The following is a 22,410-nucleotide window of genomic DNA, read 5'->3' on the forward strand; positions in this document are numbered from 1 at the left end:
ACTTGGGCGACGCGGCGCTCTACTATGACTCACGCCTCTCTATGGTGAATCAGAAGGCCAGCTAGATGGGCGTTTCCGGAATTGAGTGGAGGAGCATCTAAAGGGGAACAAGGGCTGCGCCAAGGACGGAAGGACCCGCACGTCGGGGGCCTCTCTAGCTCTATTCACGCTGTTCTTGATAGTCTTCCGGAAGAAAAGGCTCTCGGAGCGAGAGAGATGTCGCGCGGAGCTAGTAAGAGGCGTCGCGCGGTGACGCTCTGGCCCGACGCCGACGGCCTCTCTGTGGCTCCCGGAGGACCCAGAGAGCCGAGTGTTAGAGGTGAGGAGGCGGGGCTGTCTGGCTAGTCTGGACCTCGGAAAACCTCTGACCTCAAGCTTTGGGCGTTTCCTCAGGAGGTTCTCCTCTGTCTTATTGCTTGCTGCGCCTCTCAGGTGAGGTTGCAGCTCGCGAAGTCTTACTTGAGATGTAACCCGAGATCATCTTGCTGCACTTCGATTGTGGCATCCTGTATTACCAGTTTTTAGGTTCACCTCCTCCCTCTGGCCTCAGATGGCCCTTCCCTGAACCCTGCTTGTCCCTGCCATCGGGAGGCTGCTTTTCCCAGCGGGAAAGATTCAGGTGGTCCAGCGCGTTTCAGTTTGAGGGATGTGCACGGTACTGGAGAGTAGAGGAGGCAAGCTGAGGCCCCCCGGGCTTTGAGGATGGGGGTAGAGAGGGGATGGGTAAAAAAAAAAAAAAAACCCTCCTGAAAGAGGGGAGGGGAGCCTTAGGTTCCAAGAGGAGGAGGAATGGAGACCGAGAAGGGAAGTGAACAGAAAGCGGGGGTGATGAATTGGTGACCCGGGAGAGTGAGAAGACCTAGAAAGGGGGAAGGTGGAGATCCAGAGAGGAGCAGCGACATAGAAAGATGGTGATATCGTTTGTAATCTAATTCAGTTCGTGGCTTTGTTGTTAATCCTTACTAATGGCGTGACCTTGGGCAAGTCGTGTAACTTCTTGGTGCCTTACTTTTTTATCTGGAAAAGGGGGATGGATAGTAGGCCTGGCACATAGAGTGTTTTGGAGCATTTAGTTTAAAAATTAGTTTAAAAGCTCAGGACAATGTTTGGTTCATAGTAAGTGCTTGCTAAAAATTAGTATCTATTCTTGTTACTGACTTTACTGGATGGGACCAGATGGACTGGTTGGGACAGTGATGAAACTTCTTCCTTGTGGAAGCCCTGCCTCTAGGGCCTGCAGTATTCCTATAATAGCTTGGCCTCCTTTACTTTGCCCTTCAGGCTCCTACTTACTTCTTCACAGAGCCACAGACCAAACCTGCACCATGAGCCCTGACTCCTTGCCCATACCACCAACCCATGGCCTCCGAACCAGGCCCAGCGTCTTGCTGACGTGGTAACACAGCGGAGGACTAGCAGATGAATGGACACCTTGAAGCAGAGGAGCGGCAGGACCAGGTAAGGGTCTATGTGAAAGTCAAGATAATGAAACCATGGGACAGTTTTCTTCTCCCCCTTGTCCCTGTGCCTTGGTTTTTGAGTCTCAGCCTCTTTGATCACTGTATGTTCCTTTTTCCTGGCGCACTAAGCACACACACTGTTTCTTGGTCTCTCCATCTTACTGGGTGTCTGTCCCTCTCTCAGGGTCATTCTTTGGCACATATTAGCTGGTGCTGTTGCTATTCTCAGTTGAACGCTAGGTACGTTGTTTTGCAGGGAATGAACTTCATCCTGCATTTATTTCTTTGTAACAAGCTCAGTCCCTGTCTCCTTCAGCACGTGTCTTTCTATCTACGGTTCTGTTTCTAGGTCACCTGATATTATTCTTGCCTTCTTTCTTTCAGTTTCCTCATGTCTTTGCCTCTCTATGTCTCTTTGTCCATATGTTTGCTTTCTGTCTCTTGGTCTCAGTTCCTCTCAGCCTCCAACATTCTCTCCGTCCCTCACCTTTGACCGAGATACATATCTCTCTCTTATACTGTCTCTCCCATTCTCTTTCCTGTGTCTCTGCCTTGCCGTTTCACTGGGCAAATATTTATGCCATGATGTCCCCAGTTTTTGCCCAAGGTAAACAGTTTGTGAATTAATGAGCCTCTCCTTCCTGGTTTTCATTCCAAAAGTGTCTGTCCCCATCTCTCTATGCGTCCATAATTTTCTGGGTTTTCTTATGTCCTTACCTTGCACATTCTTAATTCTGTTGTCTTTGTTTGTTTATATCTCTTTTCTGCTCTATGTCTAAGTGTGGTACCGCCTCTGCCTCTGCTTCTCTTTTACTGTTTTTGCATTTCTCTGCTCTTTGTTAGATGTGTTCTCTGTCTGCAGTTAACGACCTCCTCCCCCACGCCCCCTTGTCTTTTATAAACTCAAAGAATGGGCCAGGCCCACGTGCCCTCAATAAAGATGGGAACAGGGGCGCTGCCATAGGACCGTGTAGCCGCCTCTACTGCGCCTGTGCCCTCACCTTTAATGGCGGCTGATCTTGCGAAAGGCGATACCCCGCCCAGTTCTCCAGCGCTTCCGCGGCAAGCCCCTGCGCAAAGCCCTTGCGCGAGTCGACTGGTCACGCCCCCGCACCCTCTTATTGGTGCAATTCAGGCCGGCCGCGCAGCCATTGGCTGAGCGGATGCACACCCTCCCCTCCCCCCCAGGGTCTGGTGCGGGCAGTTGATGACTAGAGGGGCTGTGTGGAGGAGGACCCGGCGTGTGAGGAGGGCCCAGGTCCGGGACATGGGCCCAAGTCAGGAAGACTCAGGGACCAAGAGGAACGTATACGCAGACCCGAGACTGGGGTACTAGTGGTGTGGGGTGGAGATGGAGAACCAGAACCAGGACTGAGAGATCCAGGAATGAAAACTCAGGTCTGGAGCCGGGTTCTGGAAATGGGGTGGGGATGAAGGCCCGGAACCCAGGGAACCGGAGACAGAGACTTAAGCTTATTGATTGGGGGGAACCTATGGATGAAGACCAGGCCAGAAGCCTGGGGACCTAGGGACAGAATCGCAGGCCAAGGACTGGGGGAGATCTAGGGCTCCGTGCAAACTGATTTAAGGTAAGGGGACGGGGGCGCGGTCAATGCAAGTTTATGGGTGAACCTTGAAGAACCCCCCTGGGTCGGAGACAGAGGTCACTCCTAAGAGTGAGTCCACAGATGGGGGTGTGTCTGGGGCAGTTCTGGGCCTGGGATAGGTGAGAACTGATAGGTGACTGGGTAGGCGGGGCAGTGGGGAACAAAGGTGAGCAGGAAGAGGGAGTCAGGAACTGGGCAGAGGGCAGGGGGAGGGGATCTCAGGCCCAGCTCCCAGTCTCTCCCTGGAGAGCAGGTGGCCAGACGCCCAGGTCAGTGCTTGAGGCTCACCTCTTGGCCTCTGTCCCTTGCAGGTTCCCACATGTGGCTCTCCCTCTCCAACCCCTTAGTCTCTCCATGTCACACCCCTTTCTCAGTCTTTCCAGATACTGGACCCCCTGACTCCTGCCTCTTCTGTGTCTTTCTCTCCACTGTTGTCTTTCTGGTCCTCCGTGTGCCTCTGGAGCCCCTACACTCTTCCTTGCTCTCTAAATTCCTTTCATTGTATTAGGTTTCTTCTCGCTGAGGCTGTTTGTCTCCTCTCTGTTTCTCTGGCTCTCAGACCTGTTTTCCTGTGTCTGAGTGTGTGCCTGTGTGTGCTCAGTCGTGTGTGACTCTCTGTGACCCCATGGACTGTAGCCCGCCAGGCTCCTCTGTCTGTGGAATTCTCCAGGCACGAATACTGGAGTGGGTTGCCCTTTCCTACTCCAGGGGATCTTCCCAACCCAGGAATCGAACCCACATCCCTTGCATCTCCTGCACTGACAGGCGGACCCTTTACCACTGAGCCACCAGGGAGCCCCATTGGCACATAGTATTGAGTGATTATTGGGGGAATAAAGGAATGAATCTTTGCATGCCTGGGTGCGGACCGTCCCGGATGCTGGCCTTCTCGTCCACCTGACCTCTGCCCTGTGTCCTCAGAGTCTTCCCACACTCTGCCCGGGCCTGTCTCCCTCTGGTGCTTCCATCTCGCCTGTTGGCACCCCTCGCCTCACTGTCCTCCGGTCCACAGGCCCTGCCCGTGCTCCCCTCTGCCCACCACGGGGCTCCTGGACTCTGACTCCTGCCCTCCTTCCTCCCCCACAGAGGCCAGAGCAGGAGCTGACCTGGAGCTGGGGCTACCGGCCTAGAAGCGCCCTGGACAGGGTCAAGGCCATGGCCCCCCCACCGCCACTGACCCCCAGCACCCCACTCCTGCATGGCGAGTTTGGCTCCTACCCAGCCCGCGGCCCACGCTTCGCCCTCACTCTCACACCACAAGCCCTGCACATACAGCGGTTGCGCCCAAAGCCCGAGGCCCGGCCCCGGGGTGGCCTGGTCCTGCTGACCGAGGTCTCAGGCTGCTGTACCCTGCGGAGCCGAAGCCCCCTGGACTCAGCAGCCTACTTCTGCGTCTACACCTACCCCAGGGGCCGGCGCGGGGGCCGGCGCAGAGCTGCACGCACCTTCCGGGCCGACGGGGCAGCCACCTACGAGGAGAACCGCACTGAGGCCCAGCGCTGGGCCACTGCCCTCACGTGTCTGCTCCGTGGACTGCCACTGCCTGGGGACGGGGGTGAGGCACTGGGCAGCCCCTCTGCCCTAAGGCCACCTCGGTGTCTCTGCGGCTCTCCCTCTGTGGGCGTCTCTGTGTCTCCTTTTCTGTGTGTCTGTCTGTGTGATGTGTCCCTCTGGCTTCGTCCTGAAAGAGTGATACACAGGGATGGGCTACAGAAGGAAAATCACAGGCCGAGGAGGAGTCGTGTTCGCTGCTCCTGCAGGATTTCAGTCTGTTCCCTTCCCCTTCCCCGGGTCCTGACCACAGATGAGTCAGAGGCGCCTGGGCTGGTGAGAGCAGCCAAGAGACGTGCTCCTAGGCCTGGAGATGGCATCGCATCCAGCTCTGGTTGGGGGGCAGGGGTGGGATCAAAGAAGGCTCTCAGGGAGAGACCCCCACCCAGGGTACTCAGATGGCACGAGGAGGTAAAGGTTCCGTGGGCCCCAGGTGGTGGGTTTCCCTTGGTCCTGACTGCTTCCCACAGTGGAGTAACCTGACCCGGGGCCCAGGTGTTTGGGGCTGTGGAAGGTGGAGACAGCTCTCCTCCTTCCTCCCTCGAGTCCAAAGGGCACAGGATTAGGATCCCCAGCGCTGCCTTTGTCTCCTCACCTGGGCGTGGTGGGTGCACGGAGCTGCACACCTGGGCCTGAGCTGGTGAGGCCCGGGAGGGAAAAGCTGGACTTCCAGGTTTTGACGCCAGCCCTCCACCAGCTCCACTGAGGCTATTTGCAGTTACTGTTTCTGAGGTGAGAAGCCTGGGTCCCTGATCTCTGTAGACTCCTTCCCCTCTCTCTGCAGAAATCACCCCCGATCTCCTGCCGAGGCCACCCCGATTGCTCCTATTGGTCAATCCCTTTGGGGGGCGGGGCCTGGCCTGGCAGTGGTGTAAGAACCATGTGTTGCCCATGATTTCCGAAGCGGGGCTGTCCTTCAACTTGATCCAGACAGGTAAGGGCAGTGCAGGAAGGAGGTGGGAGCTGGGGGCTAGGGCTCCGGAGTCTAGAAGCGGGGGGGGGTGGGGTTGGGGGTGAGGAGGTGTGATGGGTTCGGGGGCATGGAAGAGCCCGCCTCACTTCTGGTCCCCCACGTTAGAACGACAGAACCATGCCCGTGAGCTGGTCCAGGGGCTGAACCTGAGTGAATGGGACGGCATTGTCACAGTCTCGGGAGATGGGCTGCTGCATGAGGTAGGGCAGGACCACCCTTCCTCAAGCCTGAGCCCGGGGGGTCTGCAGGGGCCAGGACCAACACCTGGGTGTCCGGTCTCCCACCCTCCAGGTGCTGAATGGACTCCTACAACGCCCCGACTGGGAAGAGGCTGTGAAGACCCCCATGGGCATTCTCCCCTGTGGCTCGGGCAACGCGTTAGCAGGGGCCATAAACCAGCACGGGGGGTAGGTGGGAGGAGCCCTGCTGGGATGAGGGGCCTAGTCCATCTGCTTTGCAGCCCTCCGCTGCCACCCTATCCCCCAGACGTTTTTGCCTGCCTCGTTCTGAGCAGTCTCCCTAGTGCCTAGAACTGTGCCTGGCACACAAGAGGCACTCAGTGAATGCTTCTGCAGTGAAAGAACTGACAGGGAACCTGGCCCAGTAGAGCCCGCCTGGAGGTGGCCAGATGGCTGTGGGTGGGCCCAGGCCTGGTTGCCCACCCCAACCCCCTTGTCTGCTTCCCTGCCAGTCCACGTCCCGTGCACACCTCTTCCCCCCCTGGCCTGGGCACGGAGTGTCTCACCAGCCCTGTTTACTCTTTCCTGTTGTGTCTGTCCATGTCTGATTGTGAAGATTTGAGCCGGCCCTGGGCATTGACCTGCTACTCAACTGCTCTTTACTGCTCTGCCGGGGTGGCAGCCACCCGTTGGACCTGCTCTCCGTGACTCTGGCCTCCGGCTCCCGCTGTTTCTCTTTCCTGTCTGTGGCCTGGGGCTTCGTGTCAGACGTGGACATCCAGAGCGAGCGCTTCAGGGCCCTGGGCAGTGCTCGCTTCACGCTGGGCACAGTCCTGGGCCTTGCCACGTTGCACACCTACCGCGGCCGCTTCTCCTACCTCCCTGCCACTGTGGAACCCGCCTCGCCTGCCCCTGCCCATGGCCTGCCAAGGGCCAAGTCAGAGTTGACCCTGGCCCCAGCCCCAGCCCCTCCCGTGGCCCACTCACCCCTGCATCGCTCAGTGTCAGACCTGCCCCTGCCCCTGCCCCTGCCTCAGCCTGCCCTGACCTCCCCTGGCTCACCTGAACCCCTGCCCATCCTGTCCCTCAACGGTGGGGGCCCAGAGCTGGCTGGGGACTGGGGTGGGGCTGGGGATGCTCCACTCTCCCCGGACCCACTGCTGCCCTCGCCCCCGGGGACCCCCAAAGCAGCTCAGCTCTCACCCATCAGCGAGGGGGCCTCAGAAATGGCAGCATCCTCTGGGCTCCCATCTCCCACCCCTGGTGCCCCGGTAGCCATCTCTGCTGGGGGACCACCTGATCACCTGCTCCCTCCTCTAGGCACTCCACTACCCCCAGGCTGGGTGACGATGGAGGGAGACTTTGTGCTTATTTTGGCCATCTTACCCAGCCACCTGGGGGCTGACCTCGTGGCGGCCCCCCACGCGCGGTTTGACGATGGCCTGGTGCACCTGTGCTGGGTGCGCAGTGGCATCTCTCGGACGGCGCTACTGCGCCTGTTTCTGGCCATGGAGCGTGGTAACCACTTCAGCCTGGGCTGTCCGCACCTGGGCTACGCCGCAGCTCGTGCCTTCCGCCTAGAGCCGCTCACGCCCCGCGGCGTGCTCACGGTGGACGGGGAGCAGGTGGAGTATGGGCCATTGCAGGCGCAGGTGCATCCTGGCCTTGGTACATTGCTCACGGGTCCTCCAGGCTGCCCTGGGAGGGAAGCCTAAACTCGACCAAGTTTGGGGCCCGCCAGGGGCGGGGCTTAACATTCCCAAAGGGGCGGAGCTCGAGCTAGGAGGCATGGCGAGGCTGCTGGAGTTGGCAGGGAAGCCGCACACCGGTCCCAGCCCCATCTCAGGATTGCGCCCTACCCTAGGGGACCAGAAGTGATGCTGGAGGGTGTCCCGAACTCCAGGGGCTTGGGGTCGGCAGGGTCACGGAGAAATGAGCTCGCCCCAAGGGTAGTGCCTGATCAGTGAGGGCGGGATATACTCCAGGTCCTCGTGCCCGGCTCGTGAAAAGCCAGGTCGGCTGAGGGCGGAGCTTGTCTTAACGCGTCCAGTGACGCGACCTGGAATGTACGGGCCGGGGAGGCCTTAGCTAATTGGCCCCGTTTACTCCGGTGCCTCCACCAAGCTGGCCAATCAGCCCGGGAGGGGCAGGTTCCCCCGGGCCGGCGCTCCGATTTGCACTAATGTTCCTCTACCCCCGGGTGGGGAAGTTCGTGTCCTATCTTCTGTGCGTTCCCCCAACCCCAATCTTCAAAGCAATTGAAAAGGTCTATGCAATAAAGGCAGTGGCTTCATTCCTCTCAGGTCCTCGCCCCTTCCTCCATCCAGCAGCCCGTGGGAGGGATCGGACTCTTGGGCACTCCTGCCTTACGGACCGAAGCCCAGACCTGCCCATGGACTGCAGCCAGCGTAACCCGCTGGCCTTTAACTAGGGCCAGGGAGCTGCCTCCTCCCCCACGACAGCTGGCTCTGGGGTTCTCAAGATTTATTCAGGATTGTGTTAACGGAGGCGGTGGGAGGATGGGGGACACACTGAGGACCCTCCCCGTCCCTGTGAGGGAGCGGGGAGGCTCGCTTTTTCTTAAAAATATAAATGTATTTATCTGCATCATCACGTCCCTGGGGCACCCAGCTGGCCGGCCCGTGGGCCACAGGGCAGGGAAGGGAAGAGGGTGTCAGGGCACAAGTCTGAGCGAGGCGGAGAAGAACTTCCCCTGGGGGTGGGGGCGGCCTCACAGGGCTCCGTGCTGGGCCTGGTATCGGGACAGCACAGCGCGGTAGTGGGACAGCTCCTGGCGCACGGCCACCACCTCCTGCCGCAGCAGGGCGTTCTCCTTCTCCAGGAAGGCCGCCCGCACCGATATCTGGTTCTCCTTGAGCCTCCGGGCGTCGCGGGACCGCTTGGCTGCCTCGTTATTCTTGTACCGTCGGCTCCAGTATTTCTCGTCCTGGGTGGGCAGGAAAGCACTAAGGTCCAGACGGGCCCAGCCCCAGCGAGAGAAGGGAGGAACAGCTTTGCTTGTGCCTTCTGGGACCAGATTACAGCTAAGAGAGCCCCCACCATCCCGGGGAGCTGCTTCTCGCCCAGCAGTTGAGCCGAAAGGATACCAGGTCTCCAGTGGATGGATGAGTGCCCAAGAGTCTGGCCTTCTAGGGCCCTTGTTGCTAAGGAAAGCGGACCCATAGCAACAGCTAAGGCAGGAGATAGCCTCCTACCTTAAGCAACTGAGCTTTATAGTCTCCACTGTGCAAAGCAGACCCAAGCTCTTCTCACTTGACAAAAGGCCTGCAGTTAGCTCCCAGGTTTGCTAAGGATACTGGTTCCCTAGCAACAAGGCCTTCAGGGCCTGAGGGCATCTCCTAGTGAAACGCCCTATAGATCACCTTTTCAGATCCTGGTTGTTCCTAGGGATGGGGTCTCGTGTCCCATAAAAACCTCTCAGAGCTGGGCCCTTCTGACCTGGTTGCCAAGGCGGTCTTATCCCTCCTCAGCAAACAAAAGTGAGGTATAAGTGGTCCCAATGAACACAGCCAGTTTCTGATGCACTGGCTCAATTATTGTCTTGTTTTTGGCCACACAGTGCAGCATGCAGGATCTTGGTTCCCCAACCATGAACCGAAACTGTGCCCTCTGTGTTGGGAGCTCGGTGTCTTAACCACTGGACTGCCAGGGAAGTCCCTCTGAACCACTGGCTTTGCATAGAGGCCAGGGAGTTGCCTTCTCCCAACAGGCCCTGGGTGCAAAAGGGTCTGTCCCGAGACCTTCCCACACCATGTTTAGAGTTCTCCAGTCCTTGAATTTGACTGTGAGGGAGGACCACTCCTTGGTAACAAGGACCACCCAGAGCTCTGGAAGATGCCCTTCCAACCTCATTCCATTAAAGCCTAGTCCCTGCTTGCTAGGGCAAATCCAGTTCCTAACAACAGAGCCCTGTGGCAGGAGAAACCACTGGTCTAGATTTGGTTTACAGGCCAGTACTCACTGGGCTTCCTCAGTGGTGCTAGGGATAAAGAACCTGTTTGCCAGTGCAGGAGACCTAAGAGACACGGGTTCGATCCCTGGGTCGGGAAGATCCCCTGGAAGAGGGCATGGCAACCCACTCCAGTATTCTTGCCTGGAGAATCCCACGGACAGAGGAGCCTGGCGGGCTACAGTCCATGGGGTCAGAAAGAGTTAGAAACGACTGAAGTGACTTCGCACACACACACGCCCTCACTCACTGGTTCAAGTAGTTGTGTCTTACACAAGGACACGGCAAGGTCTTGTGAGACCAGGCCCAGGCACCCCTTGTGAGGGAAGACCCCAGGCCTGGCAAAGACAGAGTGCTAGAGAGATGCAGTTACTGCTCCAAATACCTCAAATCGGAATGTGGCCCTAGCTGCAAATGAGAACCTGAAGCCTAGAGGGGCTGGCAGTCTTCATCCTAGGCAGAATGCAACTGCCCTGAAAAAGTGAAAGTCGCTCACTTGTGTCCGACACTTTGAGGCCCCATGGACTGTAGCCCGCTAGGCTCCTCTGTCCATGGAATTTGCCAGGGAAGAATACTGGAATGGGTAGCCATTCCCTTCTTCAGGGGAATATTCCCAACCCAGGGATCAAACCCAGGTCTCCTATACTGCAGGCGGGTTCTTTACTGTCTGAGTCACCAGGGAAGCCCTATTGCCCTGAAGGATGCCCCAAACCAGAGATTAAAGGACCAACCCCAGCCAAGCTGGCTGCTCAGAAGCAGCAAGCTGATACCCCATTCCAAAGGGATGCTATCCTTAGCAACTGTAGTGACTAGTAGACCCTGAAGCCTGCCACAGTGAGGGTTTTGGGTCCAATTGACAGGAGAAACTCCAATCCTGTAAAACCAGTCCCAGCAGGGCTGGCTGAGTCTGAGTCCCATAATGATTTCCTTTTCACAAATCTCAAGCCCAAACCTCTGCCGCCCGCCCCCCCCCCCCCCCCCCCCCGCCCCCTCCATGCAGCTGCCCATGGTCCTTGGCTGTAGGTTTGAAGAACGTGAGTGCTAATCCCGGTGAGAAATCCAGGTCTGACTGTGAAGGGAGGGCCATCCCAGGATGTGGGGCCAGCATGCACAAACCTGTGTCCCACACCCAGCAAAGCTCACCTTCTGCTCCTCTGGCACCTGGATCTTCCTCGCCTTCTTCATGATTGGCTGGGGCTTGAGTTCCTCTTCGGAGAAGCGGTGTCTCCGAGGGTCAAAGGTCTCATGGCCGGGAATGCTGGACAGGGCTAAATCGGCTGGGTCAGGCTCAAAGGTCATCAGCACCTCCACGGTATCTGGGTCCACAGGGCTGGGTGTGTCCCGAGAGGTCAGGCCTTGGGGAAACAGAATGTGCTACCTGAGGGCGTATTTATTTGGGGAAGGGGGTTCCCCAGAGGCTAGCAAGGAAGGTCCTTATGGGGTCAAACATAAAGCCCACCAGGGATTAACCTCCCTAATATAAGATATGAAGATTCCCTAAGCCACAAAGATGCTTAGCAATCATGAAACCAACTCCCGCTTGTCACACAGGAAAACCAAGGCCCAATCCTATGTGACTTGCCCTAAGTAGCACAAGAACCTGGATCATTGCTTCTAAAAGCCTCAGGACTTTAGAGTTAGCGTCTTTCCTACAGTCCTACCCTTCTTAACTGAATCCCCGACCAAAGCCTAGAAAAGTGTCCTGATGACACTTCAAGTTAGCTTCTTATGAGTCATTAAGTCTGAAGAGTGAGAAAGCATAATGAGGTTGGTTCAAGCGTAAAGGCTGCCTGTATCTTTAAGAAAGAGCCAGCCGGGGCCAACTGAGGACACAGGTTCAGGGCCGAGTCACGTGCTGGCGCCTGCTTCCCGCCCCCACCCCACCCCCCAGCCCCGCCGCCACGGGCGCCCTCACGTTTCTCCAGTCCCGCCCTCTCCCTCGTGATCGCGCGTGCGCGAAGCACGGAGCAGGGAGGAGGACTCACGTGGCGCGGGAATGTGCGGCTGGGAAGGGGAGGGCCTTAGTCCTGCGGGGAGGTCAGGGCCAGGATCAGGTGTGTCCGGGAATTCCCGACCCGCTGTCCTCCCGTGGCAACCCCAGGGTGCCCACGTTTCCTCTTGCTCCCTGGGGTCTCAGCTGTCAACCTCAAGGCCCCTCTGCTCTCTAGGGAACACTCGAGGACGGCCCCGCTCTATATTCCCAAGTCCCAGACATTCTCGCCACTGGGATAAGCACGATTCTGGGACCCCAGGGCACCTCTTGCAGGAATATAGAAAGCTCAGTCCTTGCCCCAGTCAATGAAAGACCTAGGATGACGATCCCTTCTGAAGGACTCTCGGGATCCAGGGCGCCCGCCTCTCTCCACTAGGGGGACCGAGGACGCAGGGCCGCCAGTCCCTTTTGTCCTGGAGAAACACGTCTGTGCGTCTGTGGCCGGCCCTTGTCTTTCTGGCTCGCAGAGGGCCTAGGAGCTCCGGCCCTACCCCAGCTGCACCGATTCCGGGCCCAGATTCTAGGGCGCAGTCCAGAATAAACTCCGGTAAATAACTTCGGTGTTCTGGGATCTCGAGTATCCAGACCCTTTGTCCTCACCTCCCACATAAAAGTTCACACGACCTCACCACTGGGCAGGCTTCCTGGAACTTGGGGTCCCAAGTCCCTCATCTCCTATAGGTCTGGGAGACCCAGTTCCCTGGTCTATTAGGGAACACAAAATCTGGACACCTCCCTCGACGTCTCCCGATTAGGGGTCACGGACTTCGGGCATGCAGCCTCAGTCCCACCGTCCCAAACCCTTGCGGCACAGCCCCGCCCTCTGGAGCCCAAGCCCCGCCCAACCGGGGCCCTGCCTCGCCCCCGCAGTCGCACCTGCGCGGTGGCCGCCGGCGGCCCCGAGAGCAGCCCGGGCGGGGGCGTGCCCGGGCGAAGAGCGAGGGGAGGCCGAGCCGCAGGAGCCGGGCCCCGGGGAGGGTGCGGGAGTGCGCACCGGTGAGGGCGCTGGCGACGGGCCGCCTGGGGGTGGCGGGCTGGGAGGGAGCCCGTGCTCGAGCAGGAAAGCGTCCAGGTCCACGTACTCCACGTCGCCGAACGGCAGTGTCCGCTCCCACAGTAGCGGCGCCAACAAACCCGGGCCGGGCGCAGCCCCCGGGCGTCCCCTCGGGGACCCGCCGCCCACCACCGCCCCAGCTGAAGCATCAGCCGGGCCCGCCGTCTCCAGGCCCGGCCCGGGGACTGTTGCTGCTGGCGGGGGTGCCTTGCGCTCCTTTTCCTTCAGGAGACCTGCAGGCCAGGGAAAGAGAGAGCAGGGTGGGGAGGAAGAGGAAGATAGAGATGAAGAATCAACTCCGAGTGGCGAGAAACGCGAGGAACAAGGGGATAGATCCCCGCACCGCAGAGATCCAGACAGCGGGGACACAGAAAGGAGGTGGGAGAGAGACCGGAGAACGAGAGCAAGGACCCAGAGACAGGAGGAGGTAGAGGCTCAGAGAGGGAGAGAGACACAGAAAGCAAGAACAGAGACGGGGACGGTGGACCAGGAGATCGGGGGAGACTCAGAAAGATCAGAGGACAGGGATGCAAAGAGGGATGGGGACAGAGACCCAGGAAGGGGAGAGGAAGTTCAGACAGAGGTAGGTGGAGGGTTGGGCAGGTGAGAGAAAAAAATGACAACTCTGTAATTCCTCTGTAATCTACAACCCCCTCCTCCAGCCCCCACCCCCCCACACACACACCCGGCGCACAGTACCCCCTTCTCCCCGCCTCCACACTCTTTAAGGGGGCAGGAAGGGGCTCTATTCCTGGGGCACATTCCTCATCCCTAGACTCCATGTGACCCCAGGAGGCCCCGCCCAAGCCCGTGTAACAACCGTGTGAGCCTTCGACACACCCCCTCCCTTCTCCCTGGACCCCTGGGGTCCAGGCGCTCGGAACCAAAAGGAAGACGGGGCTGGGGCCTAGAGTCTTGAGTCCTCGGGGTGGACTGGCATGAGGGCCGGTACCTTTGGGTCCTGTGAGCTAGGGCTCTAAACACCTAAGTATTGGGGTAGTTAAAGGTTGGACTTTAAGTATTTAAAGAGGATGGACTCTTGGCACTTAGAAGGTAGCTGGGGACCCTCCCCGGACTTGAGTCCCTAAGGGAGTACGGTGTCTGAATTGGGTGAGATGGGGGCTAGAACTCACAGCTAGTTGGCTCTTTGGGCTTGCTGGTCCCCTGTAGAAGGCTTCGCAGCCCAAGCAGCGCTCCCCCACCAGGGGGGGCTCCAGTCGGGCCGCCCAGCAGCAGGGGGGCCGGGGTCCTGTCGCTCACAGGCCGCGCCATCGCCCGGCACCTGCCCGCAGGCTCACGGATTCATGGAGAGGCGAACAGCTGGCTTGCCAGTCAGCGGCACACTCCGATGGTTCGGGCAAGTGTCTGCCCAGAGGCGGGCGAGCGTAGCTTGCAAGCCTCCAGTATCCAGAATACTGCAAATCCTAGGAGCGACGGGGATTTGCAGTCCTCGGTGCAGAAACGTGCAACTCAAGAGGGTCCCAGAAGAGCATACAGTCTGGGTGAGGGGGTGATCAAATCAGGCGGCCGGCTCTTTGCAACTGAGAGTTCAGGGGGACACAAGGCGCTCCTTCTACAGGGTGGGCGAGCCTGGCTCTTGCAAAATCTGCAGCTCTCCCCAAGGAAGGAGCTTTGCAATCTGCACCGAGAGGTGTGCGCGGACCGCCGGGGGAGAGGGCAGAGGGAGGCGGCTGCCTTGAGGCGTGGCCAAAGCAAACTTCTTTCGCGGAAAAAAAAAAGCCAAACCAAAACACCCGACGCCACAGAGCGCACCCCTCCTCTCAGCCCCCACCCGACTCTGGCCTTGCACCCCAGCCGCGTGCCTCCCTCCAGCTGAAAGCGCGAGCCAATCGCATCCTGACCCCTCGAGACGCACAGCCAATGGGACCCCTGGATTCGTCAAGGCCCAGAAGTGCGAGAGAGGGGCTCAGAGCGTGAAGTTACCTTGCCTTTTGGAGGGAGGCGGGACCCTGACCTACATTTACCCAATGGGAGATGGCTCTGGGGGCGGGACCGTGACCCAGTTCAAGCCAATGAGGCAGACGGGAGGGGGAAGCACATGGCTCTGCGCGTGCTGCCTGCCCAGGAGGGTGGGTAATTGGGTGGGAGGGGAGAAGCGCTGCTTAAAGGAGCTACACATCCAAGAAACTCTTTCTGGAACCCGGAAGCCAAAAAACCGATTAGTGGGGTTTAGGAAAAGGCAGATGGTTTCTAGAAGAAGGCTACTAGTCTTTAGTACCCAAATGTTTCCCCGCCGTGCCTAGAATGAGACCACTGAGATACAGGAAGTATTCTGTCCCTTTAATAGCTTTGTTTTGGGGGTGACTCCCCTCCCCTCGTGGGGAGGCTTGGGAAAGGCAGGCGCAGTCCTCGATGGGGAGTCTCAGAGACCATGGGGGACATCATCCACTGTAAGATGACACGGGTAGAGGACGTTAGTTATGGCAAGATAGGATGGACCTTGCAGGGGGCGTGCAAGGGGCGGGTAGGGGGCGGATGGGTGTGGGCCAGGCGGGGCTCTACCACAGGGAGGCTGCAAAGCGGGGAGTCGGAATGTACCAGGTTGAGAAGCTGGGGGAAATGGCCAGGTTGCCTGGCACTGGGCTGAACCATAGCGGGGCAGCAGGAGGGTGGAATAGGGACATCCAGTTTCAGCATTAGGCTGAACTACGTGAAGGTATTCATGGCGAGATCTGGGCTGTACCATGTTGTGAAGCCAGTGAGGTGGACTAGATCACGGGACTGAACCAGGAGGGGGAAGCAGGGGGAGAAGGAGTGTACCACGTTTTTTTTTTTTTTTTCTTTTCAGTAAGGGACGTGCCAGATTATGGAACAGTATAGGGTTGTACCACATGAAAACAGGGGAAAGGATCTGGGCTGTACCATTTCGGAAAGCCCTAGTTACAAGAATCATGGGCCAGTACAGGATCGTACCACAAGGAAACCAGGGGGCTCCGGTTATACACCGAGTTGCAAGTTGCAAGCAGTGAAGAATAGCAAATCACGGACCTGCAATGGTCTGTGACAGGAAGGTGGGCTGTACCACTTTGACACAAAGGGAGAAAGAGCGAGGGAGAGTTCAGGAGGCTGGGTCACACAGAAGCAGCAAGGGAGGGGTTGGACTGCATCATATTGAAACATCAAGGGGAGACACATAGGTGGGTTAGACCAAGACGTGGAAGGGGTTGCAGACTGCATCATACCATGCAGGCGGTAGTTGGGGCCTCGGCAGCGCCTCTCGGGGTGCCGGGGGTCCCTGTTGCCCCTCAAGGCCCTGTGGGCCAAGGGCTGCAGGGGCCGGCCGTTACCGCTGAGGCTCTGGAAGATCTGGGACGGAGGATTCTGGCTCAGAAGTCTCAGGGAATGCATCTGCCACGGAAGCGGGGTGGGAAACTGAGAGTGAGTAACGAACGGCTCTAGAGGCAGCGGGCAGGAAGCCCCGCCCCTGGGGGCGGGTGGGCGGAGTCTTGATCAACTCCGCCCCCTACAGCCCCAGGGTGGTAGGACCCTCGAATTCCCTCCAGTTCCCTGTCAAGCGAGGGTAGAAAGGTAGGTGAGGCTAGGGGACACCCAGGCCAAGGAACGGGTTGGGGGGTGGCGGGGGGGGGGGAATGGGCTGACAGGGTCACCTGGAGGGAGGTGATATTGAGGGCCCTGTCAATGAGGATCCAGGTAACAGTCTCCGAGCAGGGTGGGGTGCTGAGAGAGCCCTGATAGGTGATGAAGCCAAAGGACTCGGGGAACAGGAGCTCCAGGCTCAGGTCTTGAAGAAAGTAGGCATCATCTGCAGGAATATCAGGTCAGAGTGAAGAGGGGTGCCCCTGCTGAACTCCCCTATGTGCATAAGCCATCCCCCATCCACCCCCCGCACCCTCCCGGTGCCCAGGGACTTACTCTTATAGGAGATGCGGGTGATGGTGTCACGGTTAAGGAGGCGGCTGAGGAACGGGTTTGAGCTACCAGCCACCTGTGTGGAGGTATGCAGTGAGGAGAGAGGAACCCAGAAATCCAAGCGTCCCCAAGCCCTTCCTCCCCTAGGACCCCAGAGACTGGGCTTCCTAGTTCCCTCTTCTCAGATCCCAGGTCCAGACCTTCCCTCCCTCCCTGGGCTCACATTGACAAAGAGGCTGAGAATGGCCAGGCCATTGGGGCCCCTGGTGGCGGCACTGAGGTTCCCATAGAGTTCTTGGTTGAAGTGGATGAGTTGCACCTAGGAGGGAAGCACAGAGAGTGGGGTCCTCCGGAAGAAGGGGAGCGCAGAGTGGGCAATGGGAGCAACTTTGGGGTTCCAAGTCAGGTTAAGGATTAGTGCTCACGAGGTGGGTGGGGGGGGAGGCAGGCTGTGGATTCTATGGAGAAAGATGGGATGAGGCATGAAAAGGAGGGTGACTATGGCTGATTCATGCTGATGTTCCACAGAAAACAACCAAATTCTGTAAAGCAATTATCCTTAATTAAAAAATAAATAAAATTTTAAAGGAAAAAAAAAAGAGGAGGGTGAGGTGGTTGGAGGGCTTCCCAGGTGGCGCTAGTGGTGAAGAATCCACCTGCCAATGAAGGAGATGTGGGTTTGATCCCTGAGTCGGAAGATCCCCTGGAAGAGGAAATGGCACCCCCCCCTCCGGTATTCTTGCAGGGAGGATCCCTTGGACAGAGGAGCCTGGTGGGCTACTGTTCATTGGGTTGCAAAGAGTCAGACATGATTGAGCATCTGAGCATGCATGCAGGAGGTGGGAGGAATTTGGTTGACTTAGAGTGAAGGCCGAGGGTCAGAGGTCAGCGGCCATCACCTCAGCAGAGAAACCCTGATGGTTGATCTGGTGTTCAGAGCCAGCTCCGTCACGTGCTCCAAATAGCAGCCGCAGTTCACTGAGTCGGTGGCTATAAAGGAGGGGCCCCCCAGACACATTAACCACAGGCCGGGGCGCAGGCAGGAAGGAGACATGGCGACCGGTGTTGTACAGAGTTCCACGGAGCTGTAGGGGAGGTAGAGGCAGTCATGGGAACGCAGAGAAACCTTTTCCCGACTGTTTTCCATTCATACATTTCCCACAGCCAATATCCATTTAATCATTCAGCACAGTTTGAACATTGGAAAAGACCTTGATGCTGGGAAAGATTGAAGGCAGGAGGAGAAGGGGACGACAGAGGATGAGATGGTTGGATGGCATCACCGACTCAATGGACATGAGTTTGGGTAAACTCCGGGAGTTGGTGATGGACAGGGAGGCCTGGTGTGCTGCAGTCCATGGGGTCACAAGAGTCTGACATGACTGAGCAACTGAACTGAACTGAATGGTTTGAACACTAATGTCTTTCCAGGGTCTGGGCTGATCCTTGGTAGGTGCTCAATAGTGGTGAATTTAATTAACAAGTATTTATTGAGCTGCTACTATGTGTCATGGATGCCAGGGAGAGAGCCATGAGCAAGTAGACAAAAACTCTGGGGCTCGTGGAGCTTCTGTTCAAATGAAGGAGAAACAATAAATACTGAATCATATAAGTAAATGCTTAATTAATTACATCCTATGCCCACACCGAGGAGCACTGGGAGTTCTAATAAATGGAAAACCCAGGGAATTCTCTGGCAGTCCAGTGGTTAGGACTCCTGTGCTCCCACTGCAGGGGCCTGGGTGTCAATCCCACGTTGAGGAACTAAGAAGTTGCAAGCAGCATGCCAAAAAAAAAAAAAAGGAAACCCAGAGAATGGAGTAGGGGTGGAGTGTCAGGAATGGCTTCCAAGAAGAAGTGACATTTGAATGGTGACCTGAAGGATAAGGAGGGGTTATTTGAAAGGAGCAAGGAGAAGGGTATTCCAGAAGGGGGAACATTCTGTGCAAAGGCCCTGAGGTGGCCTATTTCAGTAACAGTGAAGAAGCCTGGGACCAGAGCCCAGTAAGCAAAGGAGAGTGTGGTGATGGGAGCCGGGTGGTGCAGAGCCTTGTGGGCAATAATGGGTATTTTGTGTTTTTATTTAAATAATTGAATAGATATAACACATTTGGCACAGTACCAGGCACATGCTAAGTGTGTAAGTGTATGCTGTCATTACTTATCCTAACAGAAAGATTTTGAGTAGGAGAGAGTGGTATGATCCAGTTTGTGTTTTTAAACATCTTTCTATCTATGGGATGGAGAATGGGTTGCAGGAGGCAGAGAAGCAGGCCAGCAAAGATGATATAGCATCAGTCCCAATGCAAGATGATGGTGAGGCCAGTGGAGGGACAAGAAATGAAATGCTATTTAGCAGGAAAACTAGAAAGGGAACGGATGGAAACGGAAGTGAGGGAGGAAATGGGATGGGGAATCTCAGACTTTTGGCTGGGTGACCGGACAGTGCCAAAGAAATAATATTGCAAAGCGGGCAAGAGGGTGGATTCTGGAACCACGCTGCCGAGGTCTGAATCCCAGCCCTGGCACTCTCTGGCTGTGTGACCTCAGGTAAGTAACTTAACCTCTCTGTGCCTCAGTTTCTGCATCCATAAAATGAGGATAATAATAGCACCTATTTCATGGTGCTGTGAAGATTAGAGGATTCATCAAGTTTGAAAACAGTGCCTGGCCCAGGAGACGATCTGTTTTACCATTGCTTCTAAGAGAGGGGAAGACTAGGAGCCATGTCTGCGGAGGGAAGATTTGGTGATCATTTGCGAGTGTAAGTAGCCTCCTCTCCACGGAGTAGACTTCCTCCCCCAAGGCTAGCCTCCCAACTCAAAGCTCCACCCCCGATGCCCACTCAGGCCCCGCCCCAGTGGATTCGGTAACCCCTCCCACCAGGCTCCCTACCTTCTCTCCCCCGGTGCTGAGTCTCAGAGGGGGCAGAAAGGGGTCATAGAGGACCCTCTTCAGGTCCACATCCACGGGGCTCTGACGCTTCCCCACGGCACAGAGACTCCAGGCTGCGTTCACCAGGCCCCAGAAGGGAGGTCCTGGGAGCCGAGGTGGGGTAGGGAGAAAAGGAAGTCAGAAATAAGGACTGGACCCCTAGACTGGGACCCGCTACGAAGGCTGTCGTCTGGATTCCTGGATCCCAGGAGAGGAAGGGCTGGGAATCTGGACTCCTGGCTCTGAGGAAAGCGGGGGCTGGGATCCAGAATCCTGGGGTCCTAGAAGAATCTTGGAGGCGTTTCTTAAGGACCCCCTCCCCCTTACCGCCCTAACACCTCTAAGTCTCTTTGATCAAACCTATCTTAAATTGTCATGGGGGAAGAAACTACAACTCCCAGCAGGCCCCGGGACTGCCAAACAGCCCATTCACTGCCTGCCTGCCCCAGAGGTCATGGGAGTTGTAGTTCTTTCAGTCTCCTTGTCCCACAGCCGGATAATGAATGAAGTAGGAAGGAGTTGCAAGAGAGGGCAGGAGGAGGCAGGGGAACGGGGCCACTGAACCTCTGGTTCTCAGCAAGAGCCAGGACCTACCTGCCTCTTTCCCAGGAAACACACACACACTCTTCCACCCCCACACTCTCTTACCTTCCAGTCACTCCCACTCACTACTTGAAATGCGCATGTATAATGTCCCATGCTGAGCCACTCTGGTTCAGAAACTGGGCCTCCTGAGGGAGGAGGAAGGGGCTGGGACTCTCGGGTCTGGGGCGTGGGGAGGGCGGGCGGGAAGGAGAGGACTTCTGGATCTCAGGAAGAAAGCGCCGGGCAGCCCAGACTCCAGAGTCCCCGCCCCGGCTGCACCTGGCACGAAGTTTCCCTGGAGATTATCCTTGTAGCTCCACCAGTCCTCTGGGTCAGGTGCGGGTCCGATGTGAGCTGGGGAGAGAGCAGCCTGCACCCCTCTCCTTGGCGCCCCACCCCACCCCTCCCTCAGGGGCTCCTGCCCCAACCCCCAGGCCTTACCTGCCGCTCCCAGTGCGGCCCAGAGTACCAACACCCGAGGGGCGCTCAGACGAGGTGCAGCCCCCATCCCCAAGAGGCCTCGGGGTGACCCCTTCCCAATGTCCCGGCCGGCCCTCTCTCAGCTTCTCCCCCTCTTTGTGGAACCCTAATCCCTCCCAGGACTTCCAGCCTTCCGCTCCTCCCTGCAGGGAGTCCCAGTTCCCCAGTTACCGAGGCAGCGGGGATCTGGGACCCCCACCCCTCTCCTCTCTCCTCCTCTCCCTCGCTTTGCCTCCCCTTTCCTTTCCCGAACCCTCCAGGCTCGCTCTGCCTCCCTATCTTCCTACTCCTCTCTCTGCCTTCTGCTTCTCCCTCGGGTTCCCTCTGGGTTCCTGATGCACACTCCCCTTCTTCGCTCCCTTTTCATTAAAAGCTCTTCCAAGCCCCCTAACTCCATCCCTCCATCCTGCTTCCCTCACCTCCTCCTCCCTCCCTTCCTTCTCGGTCCCTGCCTCTCCCTTCTCCCTTCTCCCCTTCTTCTCCTCCTCACTCTCTCCCTCTCAGCCTCCAGCTCCTCTCTCCCTCCCCACCTCCTCCTCTCCTGCCTCTTCTGTTTCTCTGTCTCTCTCCTCCCTTCCTCCCTCCTGCCCCTCCCTCTCTTCTCTCTCTTGCAGTTATTTAATTTTTCTGTCGTTGTTTGGGGGTGGGGTTGGGGGCTCTCACAGCAGAGAACCCTCCTCTTCGGGCTGGTGTGGATGGAGTAGGGGCTCCCAAGGGGCAGGATGGAGGGGTCATTGGGGGGCTGATCCCCAGCTCCCAGATGCACTGGGGCCTTGGGGGTGGGGGTGGCCCGGACACCTGGGGCCCTAGAGCTGGCAGTTTCCATCCTCCGCAGAAGAGGGAAGGGGGGGGGCGCTTAAGGTGGAGCTGGGAGAGTCCTCGAGGTCTCTGCGCCCAGAGCCGCTGGCCCCAGAGGATCAGGGGTTCCCCAAGCTCACGGGGACCCAGGTTGGAGCCTGCATCACTGCCTGCAGCCCCCTGCCCGGTGCATCACTCGGGCCTCCGCCAGGGGCTCCCTTAACTCGGCTAGGGCATCCCCTGGGAGACTTGAGTGCGGTGTGGGCGGCTGACCAGGAGAGGGAGGCAGAGACTTGGAGAGAGAGGCAGGCAGGAGGTGGAGCTGGGAAGGCAGAGAAGAGAGAGCAGAGGTGAGGGCAGGGAACTGTGGAGGCTGGGGAAGGGAAGGCGAGCCTGAGATCAGTACCGAGAGACAGGGCGGAGGGAGATGCAGGGTAGAGAAGAGGATAGGGTGGGGCGGCTGCGGGTTTGGGCAGGGGGAGATGGCTGCAGGAGAGACAGACAGACTTCCATACCTTGAATGAAAGGAGAAGGCAGAGAGAGAGAGATCCACCGCCCCCCCCACCCTCCTGGCCCCGCAAATGACTGGGGGAAAAAAAAAAAAACAAACTGAGACAGATACAGATGGAGGCAGAGAAAGAGATACACAGAGAGAAAGACATAGACACACAAACTTAGAGATAGACACAGAGATCCACAGAGAGAGAGAGTGCGGGCACGTGCTTCAAACAGCAGGTTCGAGATGGGAGAGCAAGACGCCAGGCCAGAGGTGTGCAGGGAGAGACAGAAACAGAAGACGAGATCTGAGGACAGACATAGAAACACACGCCTGGAGAAAGCAGCAGAGAGAGGCGAGGACAGAGAGAAAGAGGCAGACACCCATGCACACCTGTAAAGAGAGACCCTCATGAAGAGGAAGAGGTATCAACAGAGAC

General features: G+C 57.7%; 4 protein-coding genes across 17 annotated transcripts in view; 2 read left to right on the top strand and 2 right to left on the bottom strand.

Moving 5' to 3' along the window:
• The first annotated feature begins 180 nt into the window (after positions 1–180).
• On the top strand, positions 181–8,072 carry SPHK2 (sphingosine kinase 2). Of its 12 annotated transcripts, none has more exons than XM_027978562.2 (7): positions 181–319; positions 1,282–1,458; positions 4,154–4,622; positions 5,403–5,552; positions 5,697–5,791; positions 5,883–5,998; positions 6,387–8,072. In XM_027978562.2, exons 2-7 carry the CDS (start codon positions 1,420–1,422, stop codon positions 7,483–7,485), a joined length of 1,968 nt encoding a protein of 655 aa, XP_027834363.1. In that variant the 5' UTR covers positions 181–319; positions 1,282–1,419; the 3' UTR covers positions 7,486–8,072. The 12 variants fall into 12 exon arrangements, with proteins under 12 accessions (XP_027834363.1, XP_027834362.1, XP_042088205.1 ...); XM_027978561.2 differs by having other exon boundaries at positions 1,304–1,458; XM_015100263.4 differs by having other exon boundaries at positions 318–432; positions 1,304–1,458.
• A 167-nt stretch (positions 8,073–8,239) lies between these two features.
• On the bottom strand, positions 8,240–14,430 carry DBP (D-box binding PAR bZIP transcription factor). Of its 2 annotated transcripts, none has more exons than XM_042230695.1 (4): positions 13,473–14,430; positions 12,610–13,020; positions 10,884–11,095; positions 8,240–8,717 (listed from the first exon to the last, which is right to left on the bottom strand). In XM_042230695.1, exons 1-4 carry the CDS (start codon positions 13,567–13,569, stop codon positions 8,502–8,504), a joined length of 936 nt encoding a protein of 311 aa, XP_042086629.1. In that variant the 5' UTR covers positions 13,570–14,430; the 3' UTR covers positions 8,240–8,501. The 2 variants fall into 2 exon arrangements, with proteins under 2 accessions (XP_042086629.1, NP_001132921.1); NM_001139449.1 differs by having other exon boundaries at positions 8,502–8,717; positions 13,921–14,059.
• A 637-nt stretch (positions 14,431–15,067) lies between these two features.
• On the bottom strand, positions 15,068–21,452 carry CA11 (carbonic anhydrase 11). 2 transcript variants are annotated; one of them, NM_001009408.2, is given in 9 exon segments: positions 15,068–15,196; positions 15,991–16,156; positions 16,417–16,571; positions 16,682–16,754; positions 16,902–16,997; positions 17,578–17,763; positions 19,574–19,716; positions 20,477–20,551; positions 20,639–20,942. In NM_001009408.2, coding segments are annotated over 9 exon segments (987 nt in total). In that variant the 5' UTR covers positions 20,706–20,942; the 3' UTR covers positions 15,068–15,170.
• LOC101107465 (galactoside 2-alpha-L-fucosyltransferase SEC1) overlaps positions 15,141–22,410 on the top strand; it is a 32,576-nt gene continuing 25,306 nt past the window's right edge. Inside the window, exon 1 of the mRNA XM_027978570.3 lies at positions 15,141–19,442. The gene's annotated coding sequence lies outside the window, so the exon portion shown is untranslated. The remainder of the gene's footprint in view (positions 19,443–22,410) is intronic.

Source organism: Ovis aries, chromosome 14 (genome assembly GCF_016772045.2).
Source record: "Ovis aries strain OAR_USU_Benz2616 breed Rambouillet chromosome 14, ARS-UI_Ramb_v3.0, whole genome shotgun sequence".
Taxonomy (NCBI): Eukaryota; Metazoa; Chordata; class Mammalia; order Artiodactyla; family Bovidae; genus Ovis; species Ovis aries.

Coding starts and splice junctions, on each gene's coding strand:
- SPHK2 (XM_027978562.2), top strand. CDS start 1,420: ATGAATGGACACCTTGAAGCAGAGGAGCGGCAGGACCAG. Junction 5,553..5,696: donor CTTCAACTTGATCCAGACAG/GTAAGGGCAGTG, acceptor CCCCCACGTTAG/AACGACAGAACCATGCCCGT. Junction 5,999..6,386: donor GCCATAAACCAGCACGGGGG/GTAGGTGGGAGG, acceptor CTGATTGTGAAG/ATTTGAGCCGGCCCTGGGCA.
- DBP (NM_001139449.1), bottom strand. CDS start 14,059: ATGGCGCGGCCTGTGAGCGACAGGACCCCGGCCCCCCTGCTGCTGGGC. Junction 13,021..13,920: donor GCCCAAAGAGCCAACTAGCT/GTGAGTTCTAGC, acceptor CCTGGCCTGCAG/GTCTCCTGAAGGAAAAGGAG. Junction 11,096..12,609: donor CGCCGGCGGCCACCGCGCAG/GTGCGACTGCGG, acceptor TGTTTCCCCAAG/GCCTGACCTCTCGGGACACA.
- CA11 (XM_042230711.2), bottom strand. CDS start 20,705: ATGGGGGCTGCACCTCGTCTGAGCGCCCCTCGGGTGTTGGTACTCTGG. Junction 20,552..20,638: donor GGCCGCACTGGGAGCGGCAG/GTAAGGCCTGGG, acceptor CTCTCTCCCCAG/CTCACATCGGACCCGCACCT. Junction 16,998..19,573: donor TCAGCACCGGGGGAGAGAAG/GTAGGGAGCCTG, acceptor CTTCCCTCCTAG/GTGCAACTCATCCACTTCAA.